Genomic DNA, 27,025 nt, shown 5'->3' on the forward strand with positions numbered 1-27,025 from the left:
ATATTTTTGATTAGTTTGATGACAAACTTGCAATTCAGTAAGCTCCTAAGCTTTTCGTTGTCACTTTTAAACAAGCGTTACAACTCAGCATTTAAGGTTAATGGCAGTACTACCCCATTATATGTTTGACAGAGTAATGAAAATTAAATTAAATTGTAGTTCTCACAGGCTCCCTTTCCTGCCAATTTCAAGTCGAAATCGAAAGCGTGAAAAGTAATTTTTATTTTCAGAGAAAGGTTCAGAAATGAAACGTAACAAAAAAGTGGAAAGAAAGATTGGCGTCAGATCCATGACCATGTTTTATCGTCTTGGTATAAAATCGAACAGCATCCAACATCCAACAGGTGACCGTCATTAATTTAATACTCAGTGACTTCTAATTTTGGAAAAAAATCGGTCGATAAAATAGGTTAATTCAATATAAATATAGAGGCAAGACCAATACTACGTAGATAAGTTTTAAGACGGAGCATTATATGAACACCGCCGTACCATTGATAAACCCAACTCTAAATATAAACCTACTACAGTCGCAGAACACTTCCTTTCCTCTCACAACCACTCTGCTCCCGACATGGAGCTTATCGCCATCGAAAAAGTGTTTTCCAAGAGAGACTCGATCCGCAAGGCCAGAGAAGCTTTTTAATTTCAAGAGGCAATACTATTTATCCCAATGGCTTAACGCTCGCGAAGAAATGTATTAGTCGTTTATGAGCACGATCCTTCGCAGTAAAGCACTATTTGAGCAATAGTGAAAATCAGACCTGAAAAAAATTTCCGACCTGTACGGGATTCGAACCACTGACCTCTGCGATACTAGTGCAGCACTCTACCAATTGAGCTAACAAGCCAACTAGGAGCAGGCCATCAAATTAATTCGACATAAACCCGTAGATGATAAATCAAACAACAACAAACATATGAAACATATGTGTGAACTGCGGTTATGAGGTCTGATTTTCACTATTGCTCAAATAGTGCTTTACTGCGAAGGATCGTGCTCATAAACGTCTCATAACCGCAGTTCACACATATGTTTCATATCTTTGTTGTTGTTTGATTTATCATCTACGGGTTTATGTCGAATTAATTTGACGGCCTGCTCCTAGTTGGCTTGTTAGCTCAATTGGTAGAGTGCTGCACTAGTATCGCAGAGGTCAGTGGTTCGAATCCCGTACAGGCCTGAAATTTTTTTCAGGTCTGATTTTCACTATTGCTCAAATAGTGCTTTACTGCGAAGGATCGTGCTCATAAACGTCTCATAACCGCAGTTCACACATATGTTTCATATCTTTGTTGTTGTTTGATTTATCATCTACGGGTTTATGTCGAATTAATTTGATGGCCTGCTCCTAGTTGGCTTGTTAGCTCAATTGGTAGAGTGCTGCACTAGTATCGCAGAGGTCAGTGGTTCGAATCCCGTACAGGCCTGAAATTTTTTTTCAGGTCTGATTTTCACTATTGCTCAAATAGTGCTTTACTGCGAAGGATCGTGCTCATAAACGTCTCATAACCGCAGTTCACACATATGTTTCATATGTTTGTTGTTGTTAAATGTATTAGTGTTTTTCCTTACTCCTAGTTATTTAATTTATTCAATTTACCCTACTTTACTTCTATTTTTATTTACTATTTCTATTTTTAATTGTTATCTCATTGTCAATCAAATTAGTTTTACATATTTCCGCTATTACATCATACAGCTATCTAATTACCACCTTAATTCTATGTCAATTCCCACTGCACCTGAAGAAGGCTGGTTTGGTCAGCGGAAATATAGTGCTCCGTCTTAAAACTTATCTACGTTGTATTGGTCTTGCCTCTATATTTATATTCGTTATTTTGGGCCGATTAGATCACTGCTGATCCAACGTACAAGAGTAGGATTATCGTCCACGGTTGCTTGCTGAATGTTTCACAGTTAATTCAATGGCGTTAAAAAAAAAATAAAAAAAAAGTCTCTTTATAGGATTACACAATTACTGGTGAACCAGTAGTTTCCATTGTGGTCCTTGCAGACAAATGAAATAAATGGTCTAAATTGAATATAACATCATTAAGAACGTCATTGAGAACCGGAGCAAACCAGTTGGCTATTTACAAGCGTGCCCAAGGATCTGAACTCGGGGCTACCGTGAAACAGATCCAGTGGTCAGGGTGCGACTCGAACCCGGGAGCGGTGGATTACAAGTCCGACACTCTAACCACGCGGCCACACTGCCTCCTGCTTTACCGACTGCACTGAAGGAACTGATTGTTTATTGTAGCAATGAGGAAGAGTTTTTGTGTTAAAGTGAAATGACATGGTTTTTTAATGTTGTTTTTGATCATATCGTTCTTGTGGTGTTTTTCTTTTCTTTTTTTTTTTTAATTCTTCGCACTGGGCAAGGTCATTAACATATGTGTGTGGCAGGTTTCTTGAAATCAGCCTCGGTTTGATGTTTCCAAGATGCATTACACCGCCTCAGGTGTGTTATTCGGCTGAGGGTGATAGATTTCTCTGCAGGTATATGTCATAGTAGGTGGACTGACTATTAAAATCCTGAAAGTGTTTTTTCTAAGAAAGTCATATCGTAGCGATATTAAAAAAGCTAGCCAGAATTATTGCTTTCCGCCGCAATGGTTTATTAGAAAAAGACTATTCGCTTTTTGCATCAAATCCTTCTCTTCACCAAGAGGAGAAAGAACCGAAGAGGTTATCCTTTCTTGGAAATAACAATGTGTTTTTGTGAAATCTAGCGCAAGTTCATTTAATCACGAGGTTTACTTATATCGCTGCTTAACAAGGCCACCTTCTTCAAGCTATTTCTCTTATCTGAAAAACCTAAACATACAAAAGTCCCCAGGTCCTGATGAATGATTGCCTCGTATCCTAAAAGAATGTGCATTGGAACTATCTAAGTCACTTTGTAACTTATTTAACAAGTCGTTCCAATCCGGCTCACTACCCAACGACTGGAAAATTGCACACGTTATTCCAGTCTATAAAAAGGGACTAAAATATAAAAAGGAAAACTATCGCCAAGTCTCGCTAACATCTATCATCAGTAAAACGGCGGAGAAGATTGTGAAATTTTCACAAGTTGTCTCATTTTAGACGGAACACCAACTACTAAACCCAAGCCAATTTGGATACTTGGAAGGCTGATCGACAGTGTCACAACTTTTAAGCTGTTATAAATGACTGGTGCTTAACAAGAAATTCGTCTAAAGTGTCTGATGTAATATTTCTGGACCTGTCAAAAGCGTTCGACAGTGTCCCTCATGAGCACCTACTTTTAAAACTCAATAGGTACGGGATAGACGGACAACTGCACCTGTGGTATAGGAACTTCTTAACCAATCGAAAACAAAGAGTTATGGTACGTGGATCGTACTCGGATTGGTCACCTGTTACATCTGGTGTCCCTCAGGGCTCAATACTGGGACCGGTTATGTTCCTTATTTATGTGAACGAAATACCTGGCAACATCACGTCTACCGCCAAATTATTTGCCGATGACACCAAAATCTACCGACAGATAAATAATGTCGAAGATTCTATTGCTTTACAGATAGATCTGACCACCCTCGACCTATGGGCGGATCGTTGGCAGATGAAATTTAATTCTACCAAATGTGAAGTCATGAGAATTACACATAACAAAGACAAAAAGTCCACACGGTACAATATATCGAGCCGTACAGTGTTGAGGAATGTATCTAATTACAAAGATCTTGGAGTTATTATGACTAGTGATCTGAAATGGTCAAAACATGTTGAACAAATAGTTCACAAAGCAAATAAGGTTCTTGGCTTACTTAAACGCACAGTAGGCGGTAAAAATAAAGATTTTTTTTCAAATTTGTACAAAACCTTGGTTCGTCCAATCCTGGAATGCGTTTGCCCGGTGTAGTCACCACACCTCATCAAAGACATCGATGAAATTGAGAACATACAAAGAAGAGCTTCGCGAATTGCTTTAGGCCAAAGACAAGAGATGGCGTATAAGGAGAGGTGTAATATTCTTAAATGGAACTCTTTAGTACAAAGGAGAGATTTCCTTTCCTTAGTGGAATGCTATAAAACTGTATTCAATCTAAATGGATTAAATTTCAGTGACTATTTTGAACTTTGTAAAAACACTAAGTCGAGATCTAACCATCCATATAAGCTACAACTCAAACTCGCAAAACTGAACTGCTACAAAAATTCTTTCTTTGTCAGAATTATCAAGCCCTGGAACAATCTTCCTATTAATGTATTTAATTTTTGTGACAGCCCTAACGTTAGTGAGTTTAAATCAAAATTGAAGAAACATATGAATATTTATTGCATCGCCATTTTATATTTATTTATGATATTTAGCTGCTTCTTATTTGACTTTTTTATATTTTTATTAACTAGTTAACTCGTTAATCATTTTTATTAACTAGTTCTGTAAGATTTTATACATAAATAGGAGACCCTTGATATAAGGTTAACCTCTGGGTTTCCTTTTTCTTATTAACTATGTATTTGTATGTTGTTCTGAAATAAAGTATTGTACTTGTACTTAACACATCTGTCTGCGACCTGACATTCGCAGCGAATCGGGTTTCCATTGTCCCACGTAATAGTCGCTAACTGACGGCTTATAAATATAGGCGTTCCGTGATTACCTGAAAAATTCCCTGAAGAAGTTAACGACATTTAGACGAAACGCTTTGGAGTATAAAACAAGTTTCACAGCAACTGTTCGCAGAGTGCTGCCCGCTATTTAAATTTTTTCCCTTAGTTTCATTAGCACGCTGCTAATGAATGGCCATTGCGATGTCAAAAGTTAAACTGACATACCTAGAGATGAAGGTGAGCGTGCAACCCTCTTCTTTCTCATAGCAGTCCTCAAACCACATGAGGACTTAGATATTGGCAATTGTCTCCATAATATACTTCTTTAGGGTAAAGTAGGAAGATATTTTGTCAGTCGAGTGTTATATTAGCACCCTTTTTTTCTTCTTTGGTCTCTGGTATTTTGAAAACTAGTCACTTCTGCGTTCACCATCGATTGATGTGTGATTTACAAGGACAGAATTTAGCAGACCAAGAATCCAAGTAACCACATACAAAGAGCAGTGCGTATCGTTAAGACGAACTCGACAAGAACTTCTGACTACGATATGAACAGAGTTTAATATTGACAGAGTTCAATGTTCTATAGACGAATAGCGCGTACTAAGGCGAAGGTAGAATTCAACTACGTGCTGTAGGCATATTGTAAAAGAGGGACTGGATTGGATTTGTAAAACATGGACTGGATTTGTAAAATATGGACTGGATTTGTAAAATATGGATTTGTAAAACGTAGATTTGTAAAACATGGATTTGTAAAACATGGATTTGTAAAACATGGATTTGTAAAACATGGATTTGTAACACATGAATTTGTAAAGCATGGATTTGTAAAACATGAATTTGTAAAACATGGATTTGTAAAAACATGGATTTGTAAAACATGAATTTGTAAAACATGGATTTATGGAAACATATCACTGTTCGACTGTTTATTTGTTTATTTCTCTGTCTGTCCTTTTTTAATCTTAATTGTTTTACTTTATATTATTTTCATTTTACATTAACTAATAATTTCTATAAAAGATTGTTTGATGTTGAGTTTGTATTAGCATTTGGAAATTTTTAAGAATAATCAAGAAATACGAGAAGCACTCGCTTACAGCGAGTAACCATTCTCAGGGTTTTCGTCATTCTCTCGTGTTCATAAACAAAATTCCACGTGCTTATATTTGACTCTACAATGCATTCGGCGCGTTTTTATTTTTAAAATTATCAACATTTTAGTACACAGGAGCTGGTCAAGACCGATTTTCAACGTTTTACAGGAATAGGTAATTTTACAAGGGCAAACATGGAACAAACAAAATTGTACGTGACATACAAACAACCAGGCTGCCAAAAGACCGTAATTTGAAAAATGCATTGTAGTCCTCTCTCGACAATAAATTTGCATCTTTTAAATTTGCGCGGGAGGAGATGGGAAGGAGATGGCGGCTTCTTTTAAACTTCCATCTCTTCCATCTCTGACCAGAAAACGGCGACGTGGATTTGAGTTTTCAGAGTTCTCGTGGAGCTCTGTAAAAATTAAAGAAGAGCTTGGAAGCGGGACATTTGGGACCTCCTATTTGGCTGACTTTACATTTGTTTCTTCTCTTGTGTTAAAGATGAACGTTGTGTTGAGTCTATCTCAGCGCCATGTACTTGAAATGTTCTCCAGATTTGTTATAGTAACTGTACATATCTGGACCGAGCTTTTCCAGTTAACTCAAATACGTGAAAAAGTGAATACTATGCATCCAGCAAACACGTGAAAAAGAGTAAAGAAGGTCGCGAGAAAGAAAGTAAACATGGATAATTTTCAGTGTTTGAATTGGTACTACCAATTCAAACACTGAAAATCCATGTTTTACAATTCCATGTTTCACAAATCCTTGTTTTACAAATCCATGTTTTACGAAATAATTTGGATCTGTCAACAAAGTTGAACTGGTAAATTGGTCACCGTAACGATTACAAAAGCTGACATTTCGAGCGTTAGCCCTTCGTCATTCGCTCCGACGAAGGGCTAACGCTCGAAACGTCAGCTTTTGTAATCGTTGCGGTGGCCAATTTACCATTTCAACTTTATAGGAAGATAAAGAGGGAAAATAGATATATTGTAAAAGCACTAATCCGGGAATTTTTTCACGTTGATCTTAAATGAGACATTGTTTACCTCAAGAACTTAAGAGGACAATCCGATTCGCAACCTTGCTCCCTTAGATAAATGGTTTGAGAAATGGACCACTTGGTAGCCAGACAAAATTTCATAGACACGATTGTATGTACGGATTGTTGGCAAAAATTTAATTGAAACCCATCATTCGTCGAACTGAGTCTATAAACGTGCCGTTTTTGCCTTAGAAGTCATGGAAAATTAATTAGAACTTAACCGACTGGTAGTTTATTTGGCTCCAAAGCCAGCCTTATCCTTGGATTCTGTGGTGAAATATACGAATTTTTGAATGTAGTGGCTCATGATGACTCATTAAATCTAGCATGCCAAATAAGACGATACGACACATGAAACTTCTCAGCATAAGGAAAACATGCAAAGGCGTTTTATTTAAATAATAATGCTTTTTATCACTGCAAAAGGTTGGTACGCAGGTAAACCTAAACTGAGTGCAACAAAACAATGAAAGATAATGCTGTTAATGTCAAAAAAATTTTCAACCAAGGTTTGAGTTGAGTTGAAGCCGTTGTACTTCATCTCTCTGCCATCAAATATTCTAAACAGTGAGATACAATGAAATATATGAAGTTCATATATTTTGTACTGCGGTATTAGATACATATGATGCACGATCCTCGCAGTAGATAGCGCTATTTAAGCAATAGCGAAAATCAGACCTGAAAAAAATCAGGCCTGTTCGGGATTCAAACCACTGACCTCTGCGATACTAGTGCAGCGCTCTACCAATTGAGCTAACAAGCCAACTGGGAGCAGGCCGTTAAGTTGATCATATGTATCATGCATCATATGTATCTAATACCGCAGTACAAAATATATGAACTTCATATATTTCATTGTATCTCATTAATCACTTTCACGGGTTTATTACGAGGCTATCTACTGCGAGGATCGTGCATCATATGTATTCTAAACAGTATGCAACAAAGTCAATAACAGGCCATTCTTCTACTGAATTAGCCCATACTTTCCGTATGCTAGTGAAGATATTTCTAGCGCTTTCCATTAAAAAGCTTAAGTAGAATAAAAGAAGAAAATCTGCTGTACTGACAGGAATTCAATAGGTACCGAAAAAGTAGCCTTTGAAGTGTCTCTATTTTCACATTTTTTTTTTAGCCCAGGTGGTCCTTACGTAAAAACAGTGACATTTTAATAAGTAATAAAACTCATGGTCTTACAAACAGGAAGACGGACCAAAGGGCGAGTTGCCTTTTAATTTGCCTTAGAAATTTAAAAAGGACAAACTGACAAAAGAAAAACTGGTAACTTACTTTTTACAATTCAAATGCAAACCGCTTCCACTTTTTCCTTGAATTTACGAGGGTACGCCACGTGTTTGTCTGACATTGGTCTGACCGGGATTCACACGATATTCTTTACAACGTAGATGAGCAAACATACCATGAAAATACATTTTCCCTAAAATTTTCAATTCAGATAGATCAATCTTCTCTGGTACAAACAGAAATATACTACCACAAGAAACACAGGAATTCAACGTATTATTTCTCTCAGCCGGTCAAGCTTAAACGCAAAACCAGAAACTTGTGAAAAAGAAAGTTGTAAAGACGTCCAATTGCAATTTTGACAACTAGAGTGGATGCGTATGTCTGACAAGCAGAGACTTCTGCTGTCTCGAATAGAGTAACATCTAGTAGAGCTCTGGTTATCTTAGGTTACTTAATCTTACAATCCAGACTCACAGGTTGGAAGTTCAATTTCAGTGATTAATTTATTGGACTTTCCGTGTTCTCTAGCTGTACAGCTCGCGGAAGCACACGGTGTCATTTAAGATCAGTAGGACGTTTTAAGTACAATTTTAGTATTATGAAGTTTTTAGTAGGTATTTTTATATTTAGTAGGGTTTGTTGGGGGCCATTAAGTAAACTACCGGGTAACCGGTAATAATGTATTTTACCCTCGTTAAATAAAGTGTTTGTTCGTTTGTCATTAGCCGGGGATGACCCACCAAATAATTTGTTTACACACCGAGTAGTTGAGTCCTCTTTTGTAGTGCAAGGACATTTTGAGGGCTATTTGATATCGAGCAAGTATTAAAAAAGTAACAAATATGGTTACGTATTACGCAACTCTCTAAAATCCCGTGACATTAAGTAGTTTTAGAAGGGAGACAAAGAACCCCTTTTAATTCAATCGAAACGGTTGCAGTAAAATGATAAGCTGATCGACTTTTTTATTTTACTCAAGTATCTCTCATTTCTTGTACTGCCCTTATGGTTCTTTTTACCTTAAGTTCAAACTAGAAATACCTGTTTATTTTATTTTTATACTCTTTCTTGCTTACCAACTGAGTTTATAACATAGCCATTGTAAAGCGCGCGCTCTGATTGGTCAATTTAGCGTCCCCCATTTGCCCATGGGTGTACGCTGCCGACGTGAGCAAATGCAGAGACTATTTTTCCGTGCGCGCTTGTTTTTTCTGGTCACGTAAGATTTGTTACATAAAAGGGAACTCTTTAGCTACAATGTATCAATGTTATGTTATAAAACAAATGGTAAACACCACAGCGTACACTATTGAGTTATAGATGCACTTGGGAGGTTTGCTAAGCACTCAAGAAGCTAGAGTCGCTCTCGGCTATCGCCTCGAGCGACTTATTCGCTTCTTTCGTGCTAAGCAACCTCCCGCGTGCATCCATAACTCCATAGCGTAGGCTGTGGTGTTTACCATTTGTTAAGTGTTACTGAGGAGCTGAATTATATCCCCAGAAAGCATGAATGAATTCACCACATTCACGGTAGTTGAATTCAGTTCATGTCCAGTAAGCCGTTAGGGTTATCAAGTAATGATCTGGTACCCAGATCCTATAATGTAAGTGTAACTGGAATGACTGGAATGTAAGATCCTTACAACCGCTTGACCATAGAGGGTCTGGGCACGAGACTGATAAAGTAATGGGAGAGGGAGAGGGATGGGGACCAGAGTACGGAAAGGGCTTTCTTTTTGGAACAAAAGAACATCATGTAATTTAGAGGAACTTATCTTTATTGAGCAACGTACAGGAACTAACCCTTACATATTTAAAGGCACATTACTTTCCTCACAACTTTATCTGCACACAAATAAAGTGTTCACAATTTCTACATGGAAAACATTTCTCGCCCCGCCTGGGGCAAGATATGTTCTTACAAGGATCCGGGGTACATGATCGAGGTGAAGCTTTGCCACAGTTGTCTGAAAATAAGCAAGATATAACCAAAGGGGATATTTGGCTATCGTAAGATAACCAAAGGAGATATTTGGCTATCATAAGATAACCAAAGGGGATATTTGGCTATCGTAAGATAACCAAAGGGGATATTTGGCTATCATAAGATAACCAAAGGGGATATTTGGCTATCATAAGATAACCAAAGGGGATATTTGGCTATCATAAGATAACCAAAGGGGATATTTGGCTATCATAAGATAACCAAAGGGGATATTTGGCTATCGTAAGATTAAGATCGCAATATCGGTGGAAACAGAATGTTTGGCAAAACTCAATTTTTGTTCAGAAGTAAGTATCGTAATATAAACTTCAATCCTCATGACTCAGTAACCTAGCTGAAAAAAAGGCATTGTCCAAGGCTGCAACACCTAAGACTTCATTATCAAACTCAGAAGCTTCTAACCTGTTTGGCCTCTTTTAATTCTACCTCCAAGAACCTACAGAAACAGACATCATGTGTGAGGAAAATACCTGTATGACAACTAATTATTCTAATCAAAACTCAGCAATAGTGATTCAGAACTAGAAAACAACCCTATGATATGAATTCAAATTTGGCACGTCTCTGTAAGTTCCGTATTGATGTGTGTGATGCAATTCTTGTTGTTGGAATTTGCTGTCTTGAGATTTCTTTCCTTTAATAAACTTTCTAAATATATATGGTACTACGCTTACGAACATTGTTAGTTAAAACATTTGAGAATATTTTATATAAAATTTTGAGCTCAAGCTCAAGCTCTTACAGGTCACAGGGATATTCAGGGAACGGAATATCTCTTCTTTTTATTTACTAATAAAGGAATATTTGATGAATTGTTTAAAAAGAAACTATTCGGGTTTTTGAATTTTCAACTCACTTTGTTGGCTAACGAACAAACAAAGCATATAAATAACACAGCCATGTACAGCTTCATGGTTTCAAATCTTCGGCGAAAACCTGAACGGAAATGAACACATCAGAGTAAATTCCAAGATTAGGACATCTTGTGAACTTGCATTGTCAAAGGCCATTGTATCAATCCATTGCTCTTTAGAGTAAGCTACGAAAACTAATCTAAAAGATTTAGAACATAGAGAGCGACGTGGAGGATCAATGTAACTTACTAATTTTTTTGACTTAAACTCCGGAGATCTCTTCGGCTCACAGCTATGGATGGAATGATTCTGCAAGAACTTCTGGCTGTATTTGACTCAGCAATAAACAACGAGACTACTTGTGTCATGTTTCAAAATTTCCTTGTTCTAATGTTTGCTTGAAATTTGTCGTCACACCTTGTTAATTTACAAATGTCAGACGTCATATCAAAGCAGTTTGTCTTAAAAAAAATTTTTAATTGAGAAATGTTTCTAAATGCACGATAAAAAACTACGTCAAGCAAGGGTTTGATGCATATCAATGTACAAAGCTTGCCTTTAAGGCCGGGATAACAAAGACCTCCTCTTCTCTGTTGTGAAAGTTATCTTGATTACTTCACTTGCACGAGGAAAACTAGAGTGTGTTATATAAGTATTTTTACATTTCCAAGCGATGATCCTTCAAAAGCGTCCGAACTAAATCGATAATTTGAAAAATTAAAGTTACAACTGGTAAAGGCGTTTGTTATAAAATTGACATGAGAACTCTAACAAAGGGTGAAACTAAATGATACTAAAATTACTTCTTGTATGTATCCTTAAGTGCACCGAAGAGGTCAATATTTTTCTACGGCTATAATTATGAGATTTACCTCCTTTAAGTGTCTTGCTCGTCACAATTATTCTTATGGCCGATATCAGCCATACTTTAAAAATGATGTTGTATTACTTGTGCTACTTATGTTTTTGGCAATGCTTACATTGATATTGTACAAGGAGTCACGATCCTGATAATGAAAGGTCATTATCAAATTTCATTTGCTTTATAATTCGAGCGATTTTTAATGGAGGTGAAACATAACTGCCATGAAGCAACACACATGCTGTCCCTGATGTAATAAAAAAAAAAAAAACGATTTTGGTGGAAATTAAATTTAGCAAAGGACTAATCGCGAAAAACAACTAAAATATGCTCGGAGCACCCATGCGAAAATTTTGCGCCAATACTGAAATTGCAAAATCGTGAGTTCATTGTAAAGTTGGGTTCGCCTTCTCTCTACCATTAAAGTTTTGGCCTTCGTTGGACAACAATAGTTTTGACTCCGTTTTGGATAGAACTCTCAGAAACACTCTTGCCATAAGGGAGATCATTGAATTGCTATGGTTACGCCTGACGCCATGCTAGCCTAATGCTTAAGAAAAGCACTCTCTGTGTTTTTACGCAATACAATAATTTTACAATTACTTCGGCACTTGATTTCACTTAGCGTCTGGAAGGGAAACGGGAAGGGAGGAAAGATTTAACTGTTCAATACTGTATAAATGTGACAAATGTTCGCACAAAAGTCATTTAAGTTCTATTTGCCTTTAGTATAATTTCAGAGCTGAGCAAAGAGTTTCCAGCAATCTGGTTGGTCGAGCGGTTCCTTCTATGACGCTATATAAACCGCTCCACGCGGTTTACATAAAATGTTAAAATAAAAAGTTAATAAATGTTGCTAAAATGTTATGATTTTAGAAATTTCTCTGTTGTTCATCTCTGAAATTATACTAAAACAATTATTCGCCTCGGGTTCGGTGAATATTGTCGAATAATCCCCTCGACTTCGTCTCGGGGATGATTCGACGATATTCACCTCGCCTTCGACGAATAATTGTTAATTATTGACCATTGGCTGTCACACATTTGGAGGATATGCTATATCGTCTCCTCGTCAGATGTATTAACAAAAAGACAGAACAGTCTAAACATGAAAAACATTTATATCGATCCCGCCGGGCAGTTTGTTGTTGCACAAGGATCCGGGTCGAAACATGTTCCAGGTATAGCTGGGTCGCAAGGTTTAGCTGTAAATTAACAGGGAAATTAAACAAACAAACAAATGGTTAAACAACATTCAAAGGGATTTTCCTTTTTTCTTTGAACACTTCAATTCTTGACTGAGTCATATTGACCGTGGAAATGATTTGTTTGAAAACTGGATCAGAAAATTGCGTTCAGATGTAGATATACGCTCGAGAAAATTTCTTTTAGTCTAAGTAGACAGTCCAGCGTATCTACAAATGCCTTCATTTCGTTGATATCAACGAAGTAACGAACATTGCAAATGTCTACCCTTCAAACCTCTCTTGATTCTAGCTCTGAGAACCTACGGGAAATAAAAAAAGATGTGTAATCAACATGGCTCGAGAATGAAAAACTGTTTAAATTTTTTAAAAACCTTTTAAATCGCAATTACTAGTGGTGATTTAAAACCAGAAAACAATCGGATGCTAGAATGTCAAAATTGATTTGTTCCTGGCGAGTTGTGACATGAAGTTTAAAAAACGCCAGCTTTCTTAATTCTTAACTCACTTGTGGGGCCTGAAAGCAGATGACGCACATCAATAGAACAGACAAGTAGATCTTCATGGTTTGGAATCCTCCCTGAAATTAAGCGACGTCTGAAAAAAGGACCCTATTTGGAGGTAAAAATACCAACACATATTTAACCGTCATTTTTAGTTAGATGGGAGCAAGCTAATATAAACCACGGTGGGGCCAAACCACCCCTCCAATGGGTCTTCAGGAGCCCGAGGCTACTTATGGGTAAATTTCAAAATGGTGAGAAATTAGAACTGTTGTACCTCAAATCCAAGATGGCCTCCAAAGTGGAGTTTGCCGAAACACTTCGACCTGCTTTGCAACGCGCTAAATCAGACTGCTTAAGTCAAGTTTCAAGTGGCGATGGAATAAAAAAAGTGAATGACTTCTTTGGAGAGCTTCATAGTGCCTTGGGAGTCTTGGAAGATAAATTCAGTCGGCGCTCAAGAGATCGCAATATCCAACGGCTGTTGCCTGCACGCGGAATGGTGGCCAGAGCCCTAAGAAAGATCCACGCAAAAATTATACGCCGGCTCAATTCAAGACCGAAACTGGCTAATCCATGGCGTGGAGAGTTTACAGTGGACATGCCAATGGAGGTATTTTTAGGTATCTCAAAAGATATCCTGGACCGAACAAATTTTGGCCATGAATTTAGTGAAACGAACACCCAACAGTTTTACAAAATCAACGATTTTCGAAAGGCCCTATATTTGTTCAAGAGGATGGACATTGACGGTGCTGAAGCAGAGCGGGAAAACATCTTAAAAAAGCCACTAAATAGTGAAATGGAGAGGTGTGAGGTTATTGTTTCGGATGAGAAGCCACTGGAATTGAGATTTCACAAGAAAAACGAAGTTCTGACCGTGAAATTTCACTATGGATACTGGAACATGAGCGGTGTACCACAGCACTAGAGAAATCCTTATTGATATACATTTCATTACAAAAAAAAATTTTCATTTTTAATAATATCATGTAATTATTGTTTGATATTTTCAAAATAATTTCAGTTAATAATCTTAGCATATTAGCTAGCTAGTCATATGGCTTATCAATATTTGTGGACTCTATGTTTTGAATACATCTATTGAACTGAAGAACTACTACAATATTAACACTGTATTAAAAATATTAATGATTAAAATTATTTACATTATTAAACAACTGTTGTGTAAATGTGCTGGCAGGCAAGTGAAACACTTAACTGGATGGATAGGTTTCCTCACTGCCTGTGGTAGTTCTGCATGACAACAAATACTAGTTTTAATTAAAGTTAACTTAAATGACAAAAAAACCACATTATTTAAGGAACTGCTTGAGTTCATTGTTAAGTTTTCCAGCAACAACACTTTGTTTAACTAGCTGCATCATATTGCTTGTGCAAATTGTGCAACCATCGTCATGTGCATTTGACTTTGAAAGACCACAATAACAAAACCTGTTATCATGGTCCTTCACCCTCTTAGGGATGTAGGAGTCACAAGCATTCTTTTTCTCTTGCCGGTAAGAAACACTAAAAGGATCCATCTCTCTAAGCCACAAGAGACAAACAAATTCATGGCGGAACACAATCCACCACCTCATGCTTTTTTTGACATTACAAGTATTTTCAACATACTTTGCCAGCTTGATGTGCTTGGCCTCTCGACCCTGCATGGAGTTAAGGCCAAGTCCAAACCCAAGTTTCTCCAACAGCTGGCCAGTGTGATATGGGATGGCATATCCCAGTGTCCACACAGTGGGATTCACACCACCTAATAGCAGGCGATTTGCTGTGAAGTAGTGCTGGCCCAAGATCTTCAAATGCTCGACTTGCTGCTTGTTTACATCTACCCTGGAGTAGATGGCAGCAGCATCCCTGATTTTCACACCAGTAAATGCCAATGTGTGTAGTTTCACCACAGACCCACTTGATAGATTGTTTATCTTCAGTAGTTCCTGAATAAGGTAAGTGAAGTTCCATGAAAACCTCTTTGATTCCAATCCAGTGAATCTGTAAGAGAAAGAAATTCCCTTTTTTCTCTTCTCGCTGAACCACCTGTTGAAACTGTTGTAAAGCCTTCCACACTTTGCAGTTCCCCTCACACAATTCAGAAATGCTACCACTGGTGATGTGTTTGGAAGATCTGACACTGCTGTTGCTGTCTTGAGTTTAGCTTGGTCAGTGTACTGCATGGCAAGTGTCAGGAGGGCTGAAAACCATTGCTGCCAGGCATTGTTGGTGTTGTGGAGGGGCTCTGCCTTGACCAAATCCACAAATTTGCCCAGTGGGGGAACAAATTCTTGCCTAGATTTTTCCTTAGCAATGAACTTGGTGACCTCTGCTCTTTGTTTTCCCTCAGGATCCTTAAGTTTAGCTTTAAACTTCTCAACCTTCTCTGCAACTTCAATTCTCTTCTTGTAATCCCATGGTTGCCAGGTTTCTTTAGGTCCACCAATTGAGCCACCTATGGTCACTTTATTAGTCTGGTTCACATTGGCAAAGGGAGAAAAGTAGATAGCACAGTTATTAAGCTCTCCAGACATTGATGAAACCCATTTCATGTCACTTGGGATCAGCTGAAATCTAAATTCAACTACATGGCCTTGGTCAGTGGTTAATTTAGCCCCCTCCATGAGCTCCATTTCTTGGACCAAGTGCTTTGTATACTGCTTCATTAGTGGAGTATCTTCAGCAGAATTAGCACCCATAAGGAGGTGGTTGTCATTGCAGCTCTGCACCCTGTTTAGGAGGTTCAGAATGCTCACAAGGTATGCTATAAATGAAAACAAAAACATTTCATCAGACAAAATAGGTGTAGTTTAAAAGGTGACAAATTATTAAACAGTATTGAACACTACCATATTTGTAATAATTAGGAAATAGTTAATATCATAATGATCAAAAGTAGTTATTCAATATATATTTTCCAGAGCTTGAATGTCATATTTAATAACAAGTATATTTGAAAAATTACAAAAAAATTAGTTCAAAGAGGGGACTCAGATGCACTGAGTGATTTACTGTGAAACTAAGGAAACCATGAACACCAGAAGTATTTATGGAATGTCATAGTGTTACAAGGAAAGAGCCAATCAGGTGTTAGAAAACTGAACCGTAAACAGCAACATTGGTAATTAGTTTGTGGTTTTGAGGTTGGCTTGCCTGAACTTTAATGTAATAAGTCACCATGTAATCAACATTCCTGAAACATTTCAGGTGTTCATGGTTTTCTGAATTTGACAGTTGAGTAACATTATCATGTCTTATGGCTAAATTAATGATACAATATCAGTCTAGTACCCTCAGTCTGGAGATAATAATAATCTACCTGTTGCTGTATCATCCTTCCCAAAGGGAGCACCATCTGCACCAATTGCTACATGCAAAACTCCTTTCTCTCCATTGAACCAGTGTAGGCAGGGGGTTTTACTGTCCAGAAACAAGTACAGATCTGCAAGCTTCAGAAGAAAAGGCTTCAATGGTCTGTATACACCAGACGTTGATTCTAGTGAATATTTACCAGCCAAATCATCCAAGGATAGCACTTCACCAATTTCTATGCTTCTGACAAAACTCATCAGTGTTTTGTAGGGCAAAATGTTTGGAACTTCGCATCCTGTCATAAATTCTGTCTTCATGTTTTTCTTTTTCTTTTCAGTTTCTCTTACAACATCTGAACTGTTCCTAATACTTGTGTACTTTCTCTTGCTTATGAGGCCCCCTTCATAAAGCACACGTAAGCTTCTCACTTTATTCTCCTTGCTGTGTTCATAATCTTTAATTTTGCCTCTGATAATACTTGGCATGATCTCTTGCATGCAAATATTTGAATTCTTGATGTAATTGGTCATCTCAGGTTTTGATGCAGTGCATATTAATGTGGTCCACATACCATCAAGCACTGGTTTGTTGTCTCTGGGAAATTTCATCTTTGCTCGAGCACAAGTATGGATGGGACCTAGTGCAGCCAGGGTCCTCTTTCTACGTCTGAAAAACTGTTTCCTAGAAAGATTGAGCTTTTCACTGTTTGCTCCATGAATTTCACTTGAGATAGTGGGCCCCCTGTCATCATTTTTCTTTTTGGCATGATCACCACCATCATCCTCCACATTTTCCAATTCAGCAATCTGTGTATAAATATGTAAATTAATTAATTCAAGCAAATAAATGAATAGTTCAAAATAAAAATAACAGTGATAAATAAGTATGATTGAAAAGGTAACCGTAAGTAGTGTGCCAAGTCTGTAGATAAGATCATAGCCTCAACTCTCCTTACCCGAAGAGGTAAACAATAAGACTTTAATTGTGCATGATAAATTTATAAACTTTTTTTACTTTAATTTGTCACCGACTCACTGTAAATTCTATGATCTGCTAGTTTCGTATAATTTGAGGGCGAACTTGGGCTTATTTGATGAATTCAAGCAATCAAAACAGCCTATTTATGTTACTGAATCTTATGATCGCTATCATTGCAGTCAGACGAGCAATGATCAGAAATAACTAAAATGAACCAACCTTTCGCTTTCTTCTTCGAATACGCTCTTCAGTTTTGTGAAGTTTCGACTTCAAAGCTTCAAGTTCCGTGGTTTTTTCATCTAGTTGTGACCTCAGACTGCTTATTTTCCCGTCACATTCAATTAGAGCTTGCGTTCTCTCCTTCTTTAGGCGGTTGTATGCGGCAAGCGGGAAGCGTTGTTTTCGCCCACTCGAGCTTAACCTAAGGACCCATGGAAATTTTTTTTTTCATTGGGACAAAATCCATAAATATGTACATATTTAATAAGAATAGACATCGAACAAACTTCGTATGACTTTCGATTTTAATGAAAGTATTTACATTCAGAGAAAATCATAATATAACGGCACTACCTCGAACACTCTTCAGCCGAATATTCTCCGACAGTTTCGACTCCAATCATAGTCAATTTCTCCGTAAAGTTTTCAATAAATTACCCTCAATGCATATCAACAGGAAGCTACTGAACTGGAAAATCTGAAAAAAGGCGCCTTAATCGGCTGTATTGTACCCAGGCTACAAAAAGCTTGGTTAAAACCGACCGAATTTGCCTAGGATCCATATTCTCGAACGCCCAGAAGCCTTTGCGCACACAAACGCCGCCATCTTGAAAAAAAAAACCCACGCACTAATGACCCCTTGGAGGGGTGGTCTGGCCCCGGCGTGAACTGTTTATATCTTCTTGATGGTAGAAATGAAATAGGACACAAAGTTTAGTCTTAGATACTGAAACAAAAATGAACATTGTTACCACTCCCCGAAAGAACAGAAAGAATAATGCTTTTCAGTTCTTTAAACTTGGCTGTGGTAGAAAGTGACTTTTTTAAATCGCACGGAAGCGTGAGCACATTGTACCAAAATAACCCCGCACATTACCAAGCCATGGTCTTACTAGGAGCTCTTGAACAATATGGTAGAGAAAGAAATGTTTCCAGCTACCTTACTCCGCACTTGGGTAAATGATGTAAAATTGTAAACTTCAGAGATCTTCCCAGCCTATCTTGGTGGTGAAAAATGTTAAATGACCAACTTCTGAACTGAAGTTGACTATAAAATCTTGACAGAGCAATTGCCTTTATTATTTAATAATGACCATGATGACGGATGCAAAAATTACTGAGTGACGTGGTTAAAAGTCGTCGATCGTCATTTCTTGCACCCCATGTCTCCATTCACAAGTGAGATTGATGCACAAACGTCAATCTTCCCCTCTTAATGCTCTCAACCTACTAGCTAGAGACAACAATAAGAACACATTTGTGGGGTAAAGGGGTAGGGGATTAAGCCCTCCAGTCACAAAATAGCTGACATAACATGGAGGTCAGAAGCTAGTTAATTATGCGACAAAAGAGACGATAATTCTCTATCAAGGGTGATAATCCCTTGGCCGCCAGAGGAGTAGTAATCCCCTCTTGGAGGTGATAATCCTCCGGGATCCCCCAAGTTCCCATGGCAACATGTAGTGGCTAGTGGTACCGACGCCCAAAATAAATAGCTGCCATGAGTCTATGGGTGAAAGTGTAATTAGCATGGGAGCACTTAATCCCGAACCCTGGTTTATTAAAAATTTTTTCTTGAGATAATAGTTCTTAATTATTAATATGTGAGAAACTATAACATCATGTATGTTAATGCTGTCGCATTAGATTAGTACAGCGGCATTTAGTTTAAATTTTGTTACCAGTCTTCGCTCGGACAAGTGACACATGTTTTCACTGTTCGAGACAAGGTTGTACCTCGGCCAACCTAAACGAATTTCAGGGCGTTAAATTTGCTTTAAGGATCTCATTGTTATCGGTTTTACTCGTCCTATATAAACGGAAAGACTGAACGGAAACGGAGGGCGATGTAACAAGGAACCTAAGGAGTGATTAAAGGTACAAACAATTCTACGAGGCCGAGCGTTCTTAATCTTCAGGACAGTATTTATTACCGACAGTTACAATGTATAACAGCCAATAATGGCTAAAAAATAACATTAACCTATTGACATTGCTAGGAGTCAAATTGTCAAAGTTTGTGTCTTTCGATGATGTTTTAACTGATATTAGAATGAAACGTAGATTAAAGTCTTTTCATTACATTGAATACTAGTGATTGCCAAGTGCTATCAATAGAGAAGGGTGGGACGGAATTATTTATCCTTGTGATCTGAATTACTGTTATAAATCACTGAACCGAAGCAGGCATGCTAAGCATAGTTCGATTCACACCGAGAAAGAACAGCTGTTATTGGACAATAATTGGCTGCACGTGCAATCAATGCAAACTTATCTGACCTTTGTGCTCTTACTATTATTAGCACTTGACAATTTTTTTCTGTTTACTTTGCCCTTTTATGCTAGTAGTTTCATCATTAAGTATAATTTATAATTTATAAATTTGCTTTTAGGAAACAAATATGGAAACGACCTCAGTTTTCAGTTTGTAATTAATTGTAGACAACTTGTAAATTATATAAGGTAATTTGGTAATATCAACTGAGTTGATAACGTGAATTGGCCGCCATAAAGAATTTCAAAACTGAAGTTTCGAGCTTTAGCTCTTCGTCAGAGCTCTCAGTTGCCCCGTTCAATGGCTTACGTTCAGTTTTGAAACTCTTCGGTGGCCAACTCAGTTGATAATACCAAATTACCTTGTTATACTCTCCCACCAACGCAGAACCCCAGTTACGTTTAATTAGAAACTTACCCGCTGTGTAAATCCCACACACTGATGAATTTTTGAGATGTGCCGCAAATTTGAACAGTTTAATCTCAGGGCTAATAAAGAGTTTTTTCTTACATTGCACTTTATCTCAAATGCATTTTGAAGTGATGTCTTCATTTTTGTGGTACAAATGAAAGAATATTCAAAACAGTTGTTTTCCTGAAAAGCTAATAAAAGGTTTCATTCAAAGTAACTTACCTGAGAATCGAGTTAGTGTGTGTAAAGTTTTCAGAAAGCAAAAGAGATGCTAAAACATTTTGAAAATAATACAGTGGAACCCCTCAAAACCGGACGCCCTTAGGACCGGAGGAAATGTCCGGTTTAGAGGGGTGTCTGGTGTACTGAGGTTTTACCCATAAGAAAATTTTATGCAGCATAATGTACTATCTGACTATAAGAACCAGTGCATGGTACACGAGCACTAATAAAGCACATCAGTAAAGGAACTAACAACATGGATCACAAGGAAGCTTTTGAACGTCATTTTATTTAATCTACAAAAAAATTCCGTGTCACACACAGGGTAATATGATCGCCACTTTTAATTCATTTGCAGACTTCTTTCTTCTTTAAATTGTCACCTACAATTGATTTACTGATCCCAAATTTACCACTTAGAGCCTTCAGTGTCGGTTTAGGCACTGATTCCGCGCATTTGATCAACTCAGTTCTCTTCTCTAACGATAACCCGATTCTTTGGCGTTTCGCTGGTCTCTCAGACATTGTGATGTTTGCTACTTCTACTTACTAGGGCCACAAGTTTATTAGTTTTCAACTCTTAAGTGCTACCCTCTTTAAATAAAGACTACTACTATTACTACTACTACTACTACTACTACTACTACTACTACTACTACTACTACTACTTCATTTGTTTTCGCAAGTGATTTCACCCGCAAGATGACAGTCTCTTAACCTGACCCCTTTTGTTGTCTTTCATTCAACCCCACAACAGCGGGCACGATTGTTGACTTTAGATTTTTTGCTTCAGTACCGATAGAACAATGAGTAATTAGCCGATGCGCGTTTCTCACTTCTGATTGGGATTTCACCGCTGCATGATTACGATTTTAACTTCGATCACGTTTTAAAACGTGTGATTTGATTTTGGCGGCAAGCTTAAAACTTTCACGTCCGATTTAAGGAGGTCAATTTCTTTGTCAGTATGTGATTACGAACTGAAAAAAGTGTCCGGTTTTCGGAAGTGAGGGATTCCGGTTTATTGAGGTTAAAAATAGAGAAAATGTATGACAGAGACTTTGGGGCCGAAAATAAATAATAATAACTTTATTTCGATAGCGGTATATACAAAAGCTCTATATCGCTTTACAATCTAATAAATATCTAACTAACAATCTTACCAAGACAAAATCAATTAAAAGCAAGTCTGAAAAGATAATTTTTCAATCTAGATCTAAAAACGTCAACTGATCGACTTAATTTAATGTCTAAGGGAATATCATTCCAGTGCTCTGGGGCAGCGACCGAGAAGGCCCGGTCCCCATAGCTCTTCAGGCGCACATTCAGTACTTCTAACAAATGTCTGCCAGCTGACCTAAGATTTCTTGTATGGCTATATAGGACTATAAGTTGACTTAGATACAGAGGCGCCAGACCACTGAGAGCTTTAAAAGTTAACGGTAATATTTTAAAGGTAACTCGCTGCTCCACAGGTAACCAGTGTAGCTCCTTAAGGACGGGGCGAATGTGTGTAGTCCTAGGTTGCCCAGCTACGAGGCGTGCAGCACAGTTTTGAGCGCGCTGGAGCTTCTGAATCATATACTCGGGTGACCCGAGGAGCAACGAGTTACAATTGTCCAGACGACAAATAACATAAGTATGAACGAGGGTCTTTGTGCTCTCAGAAATCAAATACATTCTGATCTTAGCGATATTCCAAAGATGGAATAAAGCAGATTTACAAAAGGAACTCACATGCCTATCCAGTGACAAGGTTTCATCACAAACCCCTCCTATGTTCCTAGCTTTGTCAGACCGCTCAACACGATGATCATAAACCAGAATACTGTCCAAAGATGGGTGTGGCCGATATTCTGAACTGATAACGATCAGTTCCGTCTTGTCCCTATTCAACATAAGTTTGTTACAAGACATCCAACGGTCGATATCTCTAACACAAGATTCAACCCGAGCGACAGAATAAGCCTGATCATCCCTACTGAGAGAATTGAAAGACAGATGCAACTGAGTATCATCAGCATAGAAATGATAGCCCATGTTTTATTGTCTGACAATATCCCCCAATGGGAAGGTATAGAGCAGATATAAAATCGGTCCCAACACGGAACCCTGTGGTACTCCGCACGACAGCGAACGCGTGAGAGACCGCGCACCACGAATGCTCACAAAATGAGATCTGTCGCTCAGGTATGATTTAAACCAGGCCAGAGTTAGATCGCAAAGACCAAAGCGGTTAGCTAAGCTCCCAATCAGTATAGTGTGATGAACCGTATCGAAAGCGGCCGATAGATCTAATAAAAGTAAGATAACAGTCCTATTCCTATCAACGTCTAGAATAATGTCATTAACAACTTTGACTAAAGCTGTCTCGGTACTATGAAATTGTTTATATGCATATTGTAGTATTTCATCAAGTCCATTACTAGAAATGTGATTAATCACTAAGATGCCACCACCTTCTCAGTAAGTTTTGGCAAAAAGGTATAGAGAGAATTCTGGTTTCGTGAGGGTCCAGTTTAGAGGGGTTCCACTGTATATTCACTCTTTCATACAATAATTTTTTACCCTGAGCCATCTTTACTATCCAGTGCGCTGTGAATTTTCAGATATACTGATCGGAATCATATCAATGATTCAAAATAGTTTCCTGCAATGAAACAGTGAATCAATTTGTAATATAGTGTATGCATTAGAAAAAAAAAGAAGAATGTCCATGACGCGGCAAAGATCATTGATGCGTATGACGGTTGTACGTCTTGGCGTAACTGGCCCCACACAATAAAACCTGGCAACCATTAAGACGCATAATTGTAAAGTTTTAATCACAATATTTAATACCATGGTCAATTATCTTCGTTGGTTTATTTAAGCTTTTGTTTTTTCCACAGGTAGCAGTTCGATTTCATACGTTAAGAGGCAACGTCTTAATGCTTTCTTCAGTGCCAAATCGGTAGACAGGTTGCGCTTTTACAATTCGCACATGGAACACATTGCGTTTCCCGTCCACAGCGTGATCTCACACAGGGATCAGGACGACACAATCCACTTGGAGCTGTTCCCGCACATAATACTGAAAAAACCAGAAAAAGAAATGTTTTGTTACTGTATAAGTGATTTTCCGGCTTCTCCAAGCAGTCCACGTCGCCACAGTCCCACCCCATCCTACAGGCAAAATTAAAAGTTAACGATCATCGATATTTGTAACGAGAGTCTCAATCACGCCGCCAATAACAGTAATTTTTCCTAGCTAGACCGTAATATGCTCATGACTATGAATTAAAAGGCTTTAACCACAATAATCAGTACCATACCTATTTTACCACCAAGCGGCGCTCTCTTAAAAATTCTACCTCCAAAAACCTGCGAAAATAAAACTATTCTATTACAAACATTTATATTGAGGGTAAGTGTGAGTAAAACTCTGAGATATCGATTGAAACTAGAAAATAACTGGATTGTAGCAGGGCTAGACTACTAGAGAAAATATTCAAGAAAAAAATTCAGATTTAGGCATGAATTCAAAGTTTTGTGTGTACTTTTGTAAAGTTTCCAAATAAATCACAGATAGCAAGCTGACCTCATTCACAGGTTAAATTTTTTCACTTTATATATGTAATTTCCGTTCATATTTCCAATTGCCAAAGATCATATGCGTGAAAATTGCAAGGGACACGTCAAAAGCTGATAACATATCGGAGCTCATGTTTCACGGTACTGAATATTTTTTTCCTTCTGTTGACTTGTAAAACACCCAAATACAGCTGTACTGGTGAGGTTGATAAAGAATTTAATCTAGTTGTAGAATTCTCTACTCACCTCTGGTGGTTGCGAGCACACGAGACACATAAATAATACGGCTAAGAAGATCTTCATGGTTTGAAATATACAAAGCGTACCACTTCTGAAAATTGGACCCTATTAAGAGATGCAAGAAAAGAAAATCTTATTTTCAGCTCGGTGTGCAGTATCGTCTGGCTTATGACGTAAATCACACCACCCTCCGCGAGGGTAGAAAAAAAAAAAAAACCCGTTCCCCTTAAAAAGCACAAGTCTACTCACAAACAAAGCCGTAAAATCAGTATCTTCATAGCTTACGAAAAGAACTTAGTGGTGACCTGATATTATAATGCAGATTGGATGAAGAAGCTTTAAATGAAAGATAACATAGCAATAACCAAGCCAACAAGAATGCTTCAAAATATATACCAATTCACGTTTATGCTGTAAACTCCGGTGTTCTTCTCGGTTAAGAGTCAAAGGTATAATGTTCATTCACTGTGTACTGAATATACCGTATAAATACACGTATGACCACTGAATCTTGACAAATGATAAATAATGTTTATGATGCAGCAAAAAAAAAATAATCATCAATATCATAAATTTCCTTTTAGCTGGTTTCTTTCTGACATGCCTCTCTTTACAAGATTGATGAACAAGTGTCAGGGTCAGACGTCCATTCAACGAATCGAAATATGGCATTCAGTTTGAATTACCATTGTTTTGGACTTACAAGCCTCGTCTTCGCGTGGAAACGCAAAAGGATTATCACATGTGTGAGAGGCTAGTAAGTCACGAACAATAGCAATTCAAATTGGACGCCATATTTCGATTCGGTGAATGGACGTCTGTACCCTGACACTTGTTCATCAATCTTGTAAAGAGAGGCATGTCAGAAAGAAACGAGCTAAAAGGAAATTTATGATATTGGCGATTTTGTTTTTTGCTGCATCATAGACATTATTTATCATTGTGTCAAGATTTAGTGGTCAAAACAGCGATGAACAAAGGTGTTGAATTTAGGCTTCTACAAATATAAACAGTTTTCAGGAAGGAGTCAGTTTGTTAGGTCCCTGAAAGAGATATTCTCTCCTGGATGTCACCATTACTTATGATGAATCCTGAACCGCATGCTGTTTATCCAAGACAGTATATTGGCTAAGGAGCGGAAAAGAGGAATCAAAAAAAAAACTATATTCTATACAAGGCTAAAAGATTAGAAAAAAAAATTAAAATGTTTGAACCAAACGTTTTCGGCTGTTTTCCATCATCAGGGTTGAAAATAATAACCGTCTGCACATACATATATATCTTATGTTTTAGCTCTACGATTATGCTTTCACTTTTGTATTAACGGAAAAGGTTAGTGAAACAAGAAAGAAATAGTGTAATCTCAGTTTATAGTACGCAGTGAAGGACAGTGTTTGTCGACTTTAGACTAGCGTAAAATTATTCAAGTGCATTGATCATTAAAATGAAATAAATCAGTGAACAGGACGTCAACCATGAGTTACAAGAAGTCATTATATTGTTACCAAATGGCGAGGAAAAAAAGAATTGAAACAGTGGGATTATTATGACAGTCACTACGAAGAAAGTGAGTAAACTTTGCAATTTGTCCAAGATGCGGCAAAAATCATCGCCTTCTCGCCCATGTTTTGATCTTTGGGAAACTTCAGTGTTTAGAGGGTCATCCAGGGGGGGGAGGGAGGTACAAATGTCAGTCGTCAGTTAAAATCTCAGCCATTTACCCAGTCAGTTCTCAATTAGAAAAAAGAAGATGAGCTCTACAAGAAGAATTATCGACCAGTGACGGTACTACCAATTTTAAATAACATCTATGAGAGAGTCTTGTCTGACCAATTATTGGTATATTTCAAAGACATATTGTCTGACTTCATTTCTGCATATCGCAAGAATTATAGCTGTGAGACCACACTGCTGCGTCTAACAGAAGATTAGAGGGCTGGCTTAGATACTAAAGAACTCGTTGCTGTGATATATTTAGACTTTTCCAAGGCCTTTGACTGTGTACCACACGAGTTGCGGCTAGCTAAGTTGAAGGCGTATGGGGTAGCCGAACATGGCGTTGCTCTGTTGCGAAGTTATTTGTCTGGAAGATCGCAGAGAGTAAAAGTAGGCGACAAGTTTTCATCTTAGCTGCCGGTTATAAAAGGAGTACCTCAGGGATCCGTCCTTGGACCCCTTTTCTTCAATGTATTTATGATTTGATCTCTTTTACTTCCTGAAAGGAGTCTGTATCAATGCTTATGCTGATGATGAGCAAGTTTATGCCTCGGATAAAGATCCAGTGAAGTTAGAAATGAGACTTCAATGCCAACTCCTCGAAGCTGACCAATGGTTTGGTATAAATGGCATGATTACAAATCC

At 37.8% G+C, this 27,025-nt stretch overlaps 3 protein-coding genes and 1 long non-coding RNA gene across 5 annotated transcripts; all 4 read right to left on the reverse strand.

Moving 5' to 3' along the window:
* Positions 1–10,403: 10,403 nt before the first annotated feature.
* On the reverse strand, positions 10,404–13,529 carry LOC148724285 (uncharacterized). The gene is made up of 4 exons (XR_015991892.1): positions 13,431–13,529; positions 11,105–13,224; positions 10,858–10,937; positions 10,404–10,437 (listed from the first exon to the last, which is right to left on the reverse strand). It is a non-coding gene; the product is annotated as an uncharacterized LOC148724285 (long non-coding RNA).
* A 1,212-nt stretch (positions 13,530–14,741) lies between these two features.
* LOC148724286 (uncharacterized) lies at positions 14,742–17,498 on the reverse strand. Its single transcript, XM_088734073.1, has 2 exons — positions 16,754–17,498; positions 14,742–16,198 (listed from the first exon to the last, which is right to left on the reverse strand). The coding sequence occupies exons 1-2, from the start codon at positions 17,352–17,354 to the stop codon at positions 14,742–14,744; spliced, it is 2,058 nt and encodes a 685-aa protein (XP_088590199.1). The 5' UTR covers positions 17,355–17,498.
* Positions 17,499–21,922: 4,424 nt separating this feature from the next.
* Positions 21,923–25,238, reverse strand: LOC148724287 (uncharacterized). Of its 2 annotated transcripts, none has more exons than XM_088734557.1 (4): positions 25,061–25,238; positions 24,671–24,769; positions 24,166–24,214; positions 21,923–23,924 (listed from the first exon to the last, which is right to left on the reverse strand). In XM_088734557.1, exons 1-4 carry the CDS (start codon positions 25,124–25,126, stop codon positions 23,791–23,793), a joined length of 348 nt encoding a protein of 115 aa, XP_088590683.1. In that variant the 5' UTR covers positions 25,127–25,238; the 3' UTR covers positions 21,923–23,790. The 2 variants fall into 2 exon arrangements, with proteins under 2 accessions (XP_088590683.1, XP_088590684.1); XM_088734558.1 differs by having other exon boundaries at positions 25,069–25,219.
* Positions 22,025–22,891, reverse strand: LOC148724288 (uncharacterized). Its single transcript, XM_088734543.1, has one exon. The coding sequence runs from the start codon at positions 22,889–22,891 to the stop codon at positions 22,025–22,027; it is 867 nt and encodes a 288-aa protein (XP_088590669.1).
* Positions 25,239–27,025: the final 1,787 nt, after the last annotated feature.

Source organism: Stylophora pistillata, chromosome 9 (genome assembly GCF_964205215.1).
Source record: "Stylophora pistillata chromosome 9, jaStyPist1.2, whole genome shotgun sequence".
Classification (NCBI taxonomy): Eukaryota; Metazoa; Cnidaria; class Anthozoa; order Scleractinia; family Pocilloporidae; genus Stylophora; species Stylophora pistillata.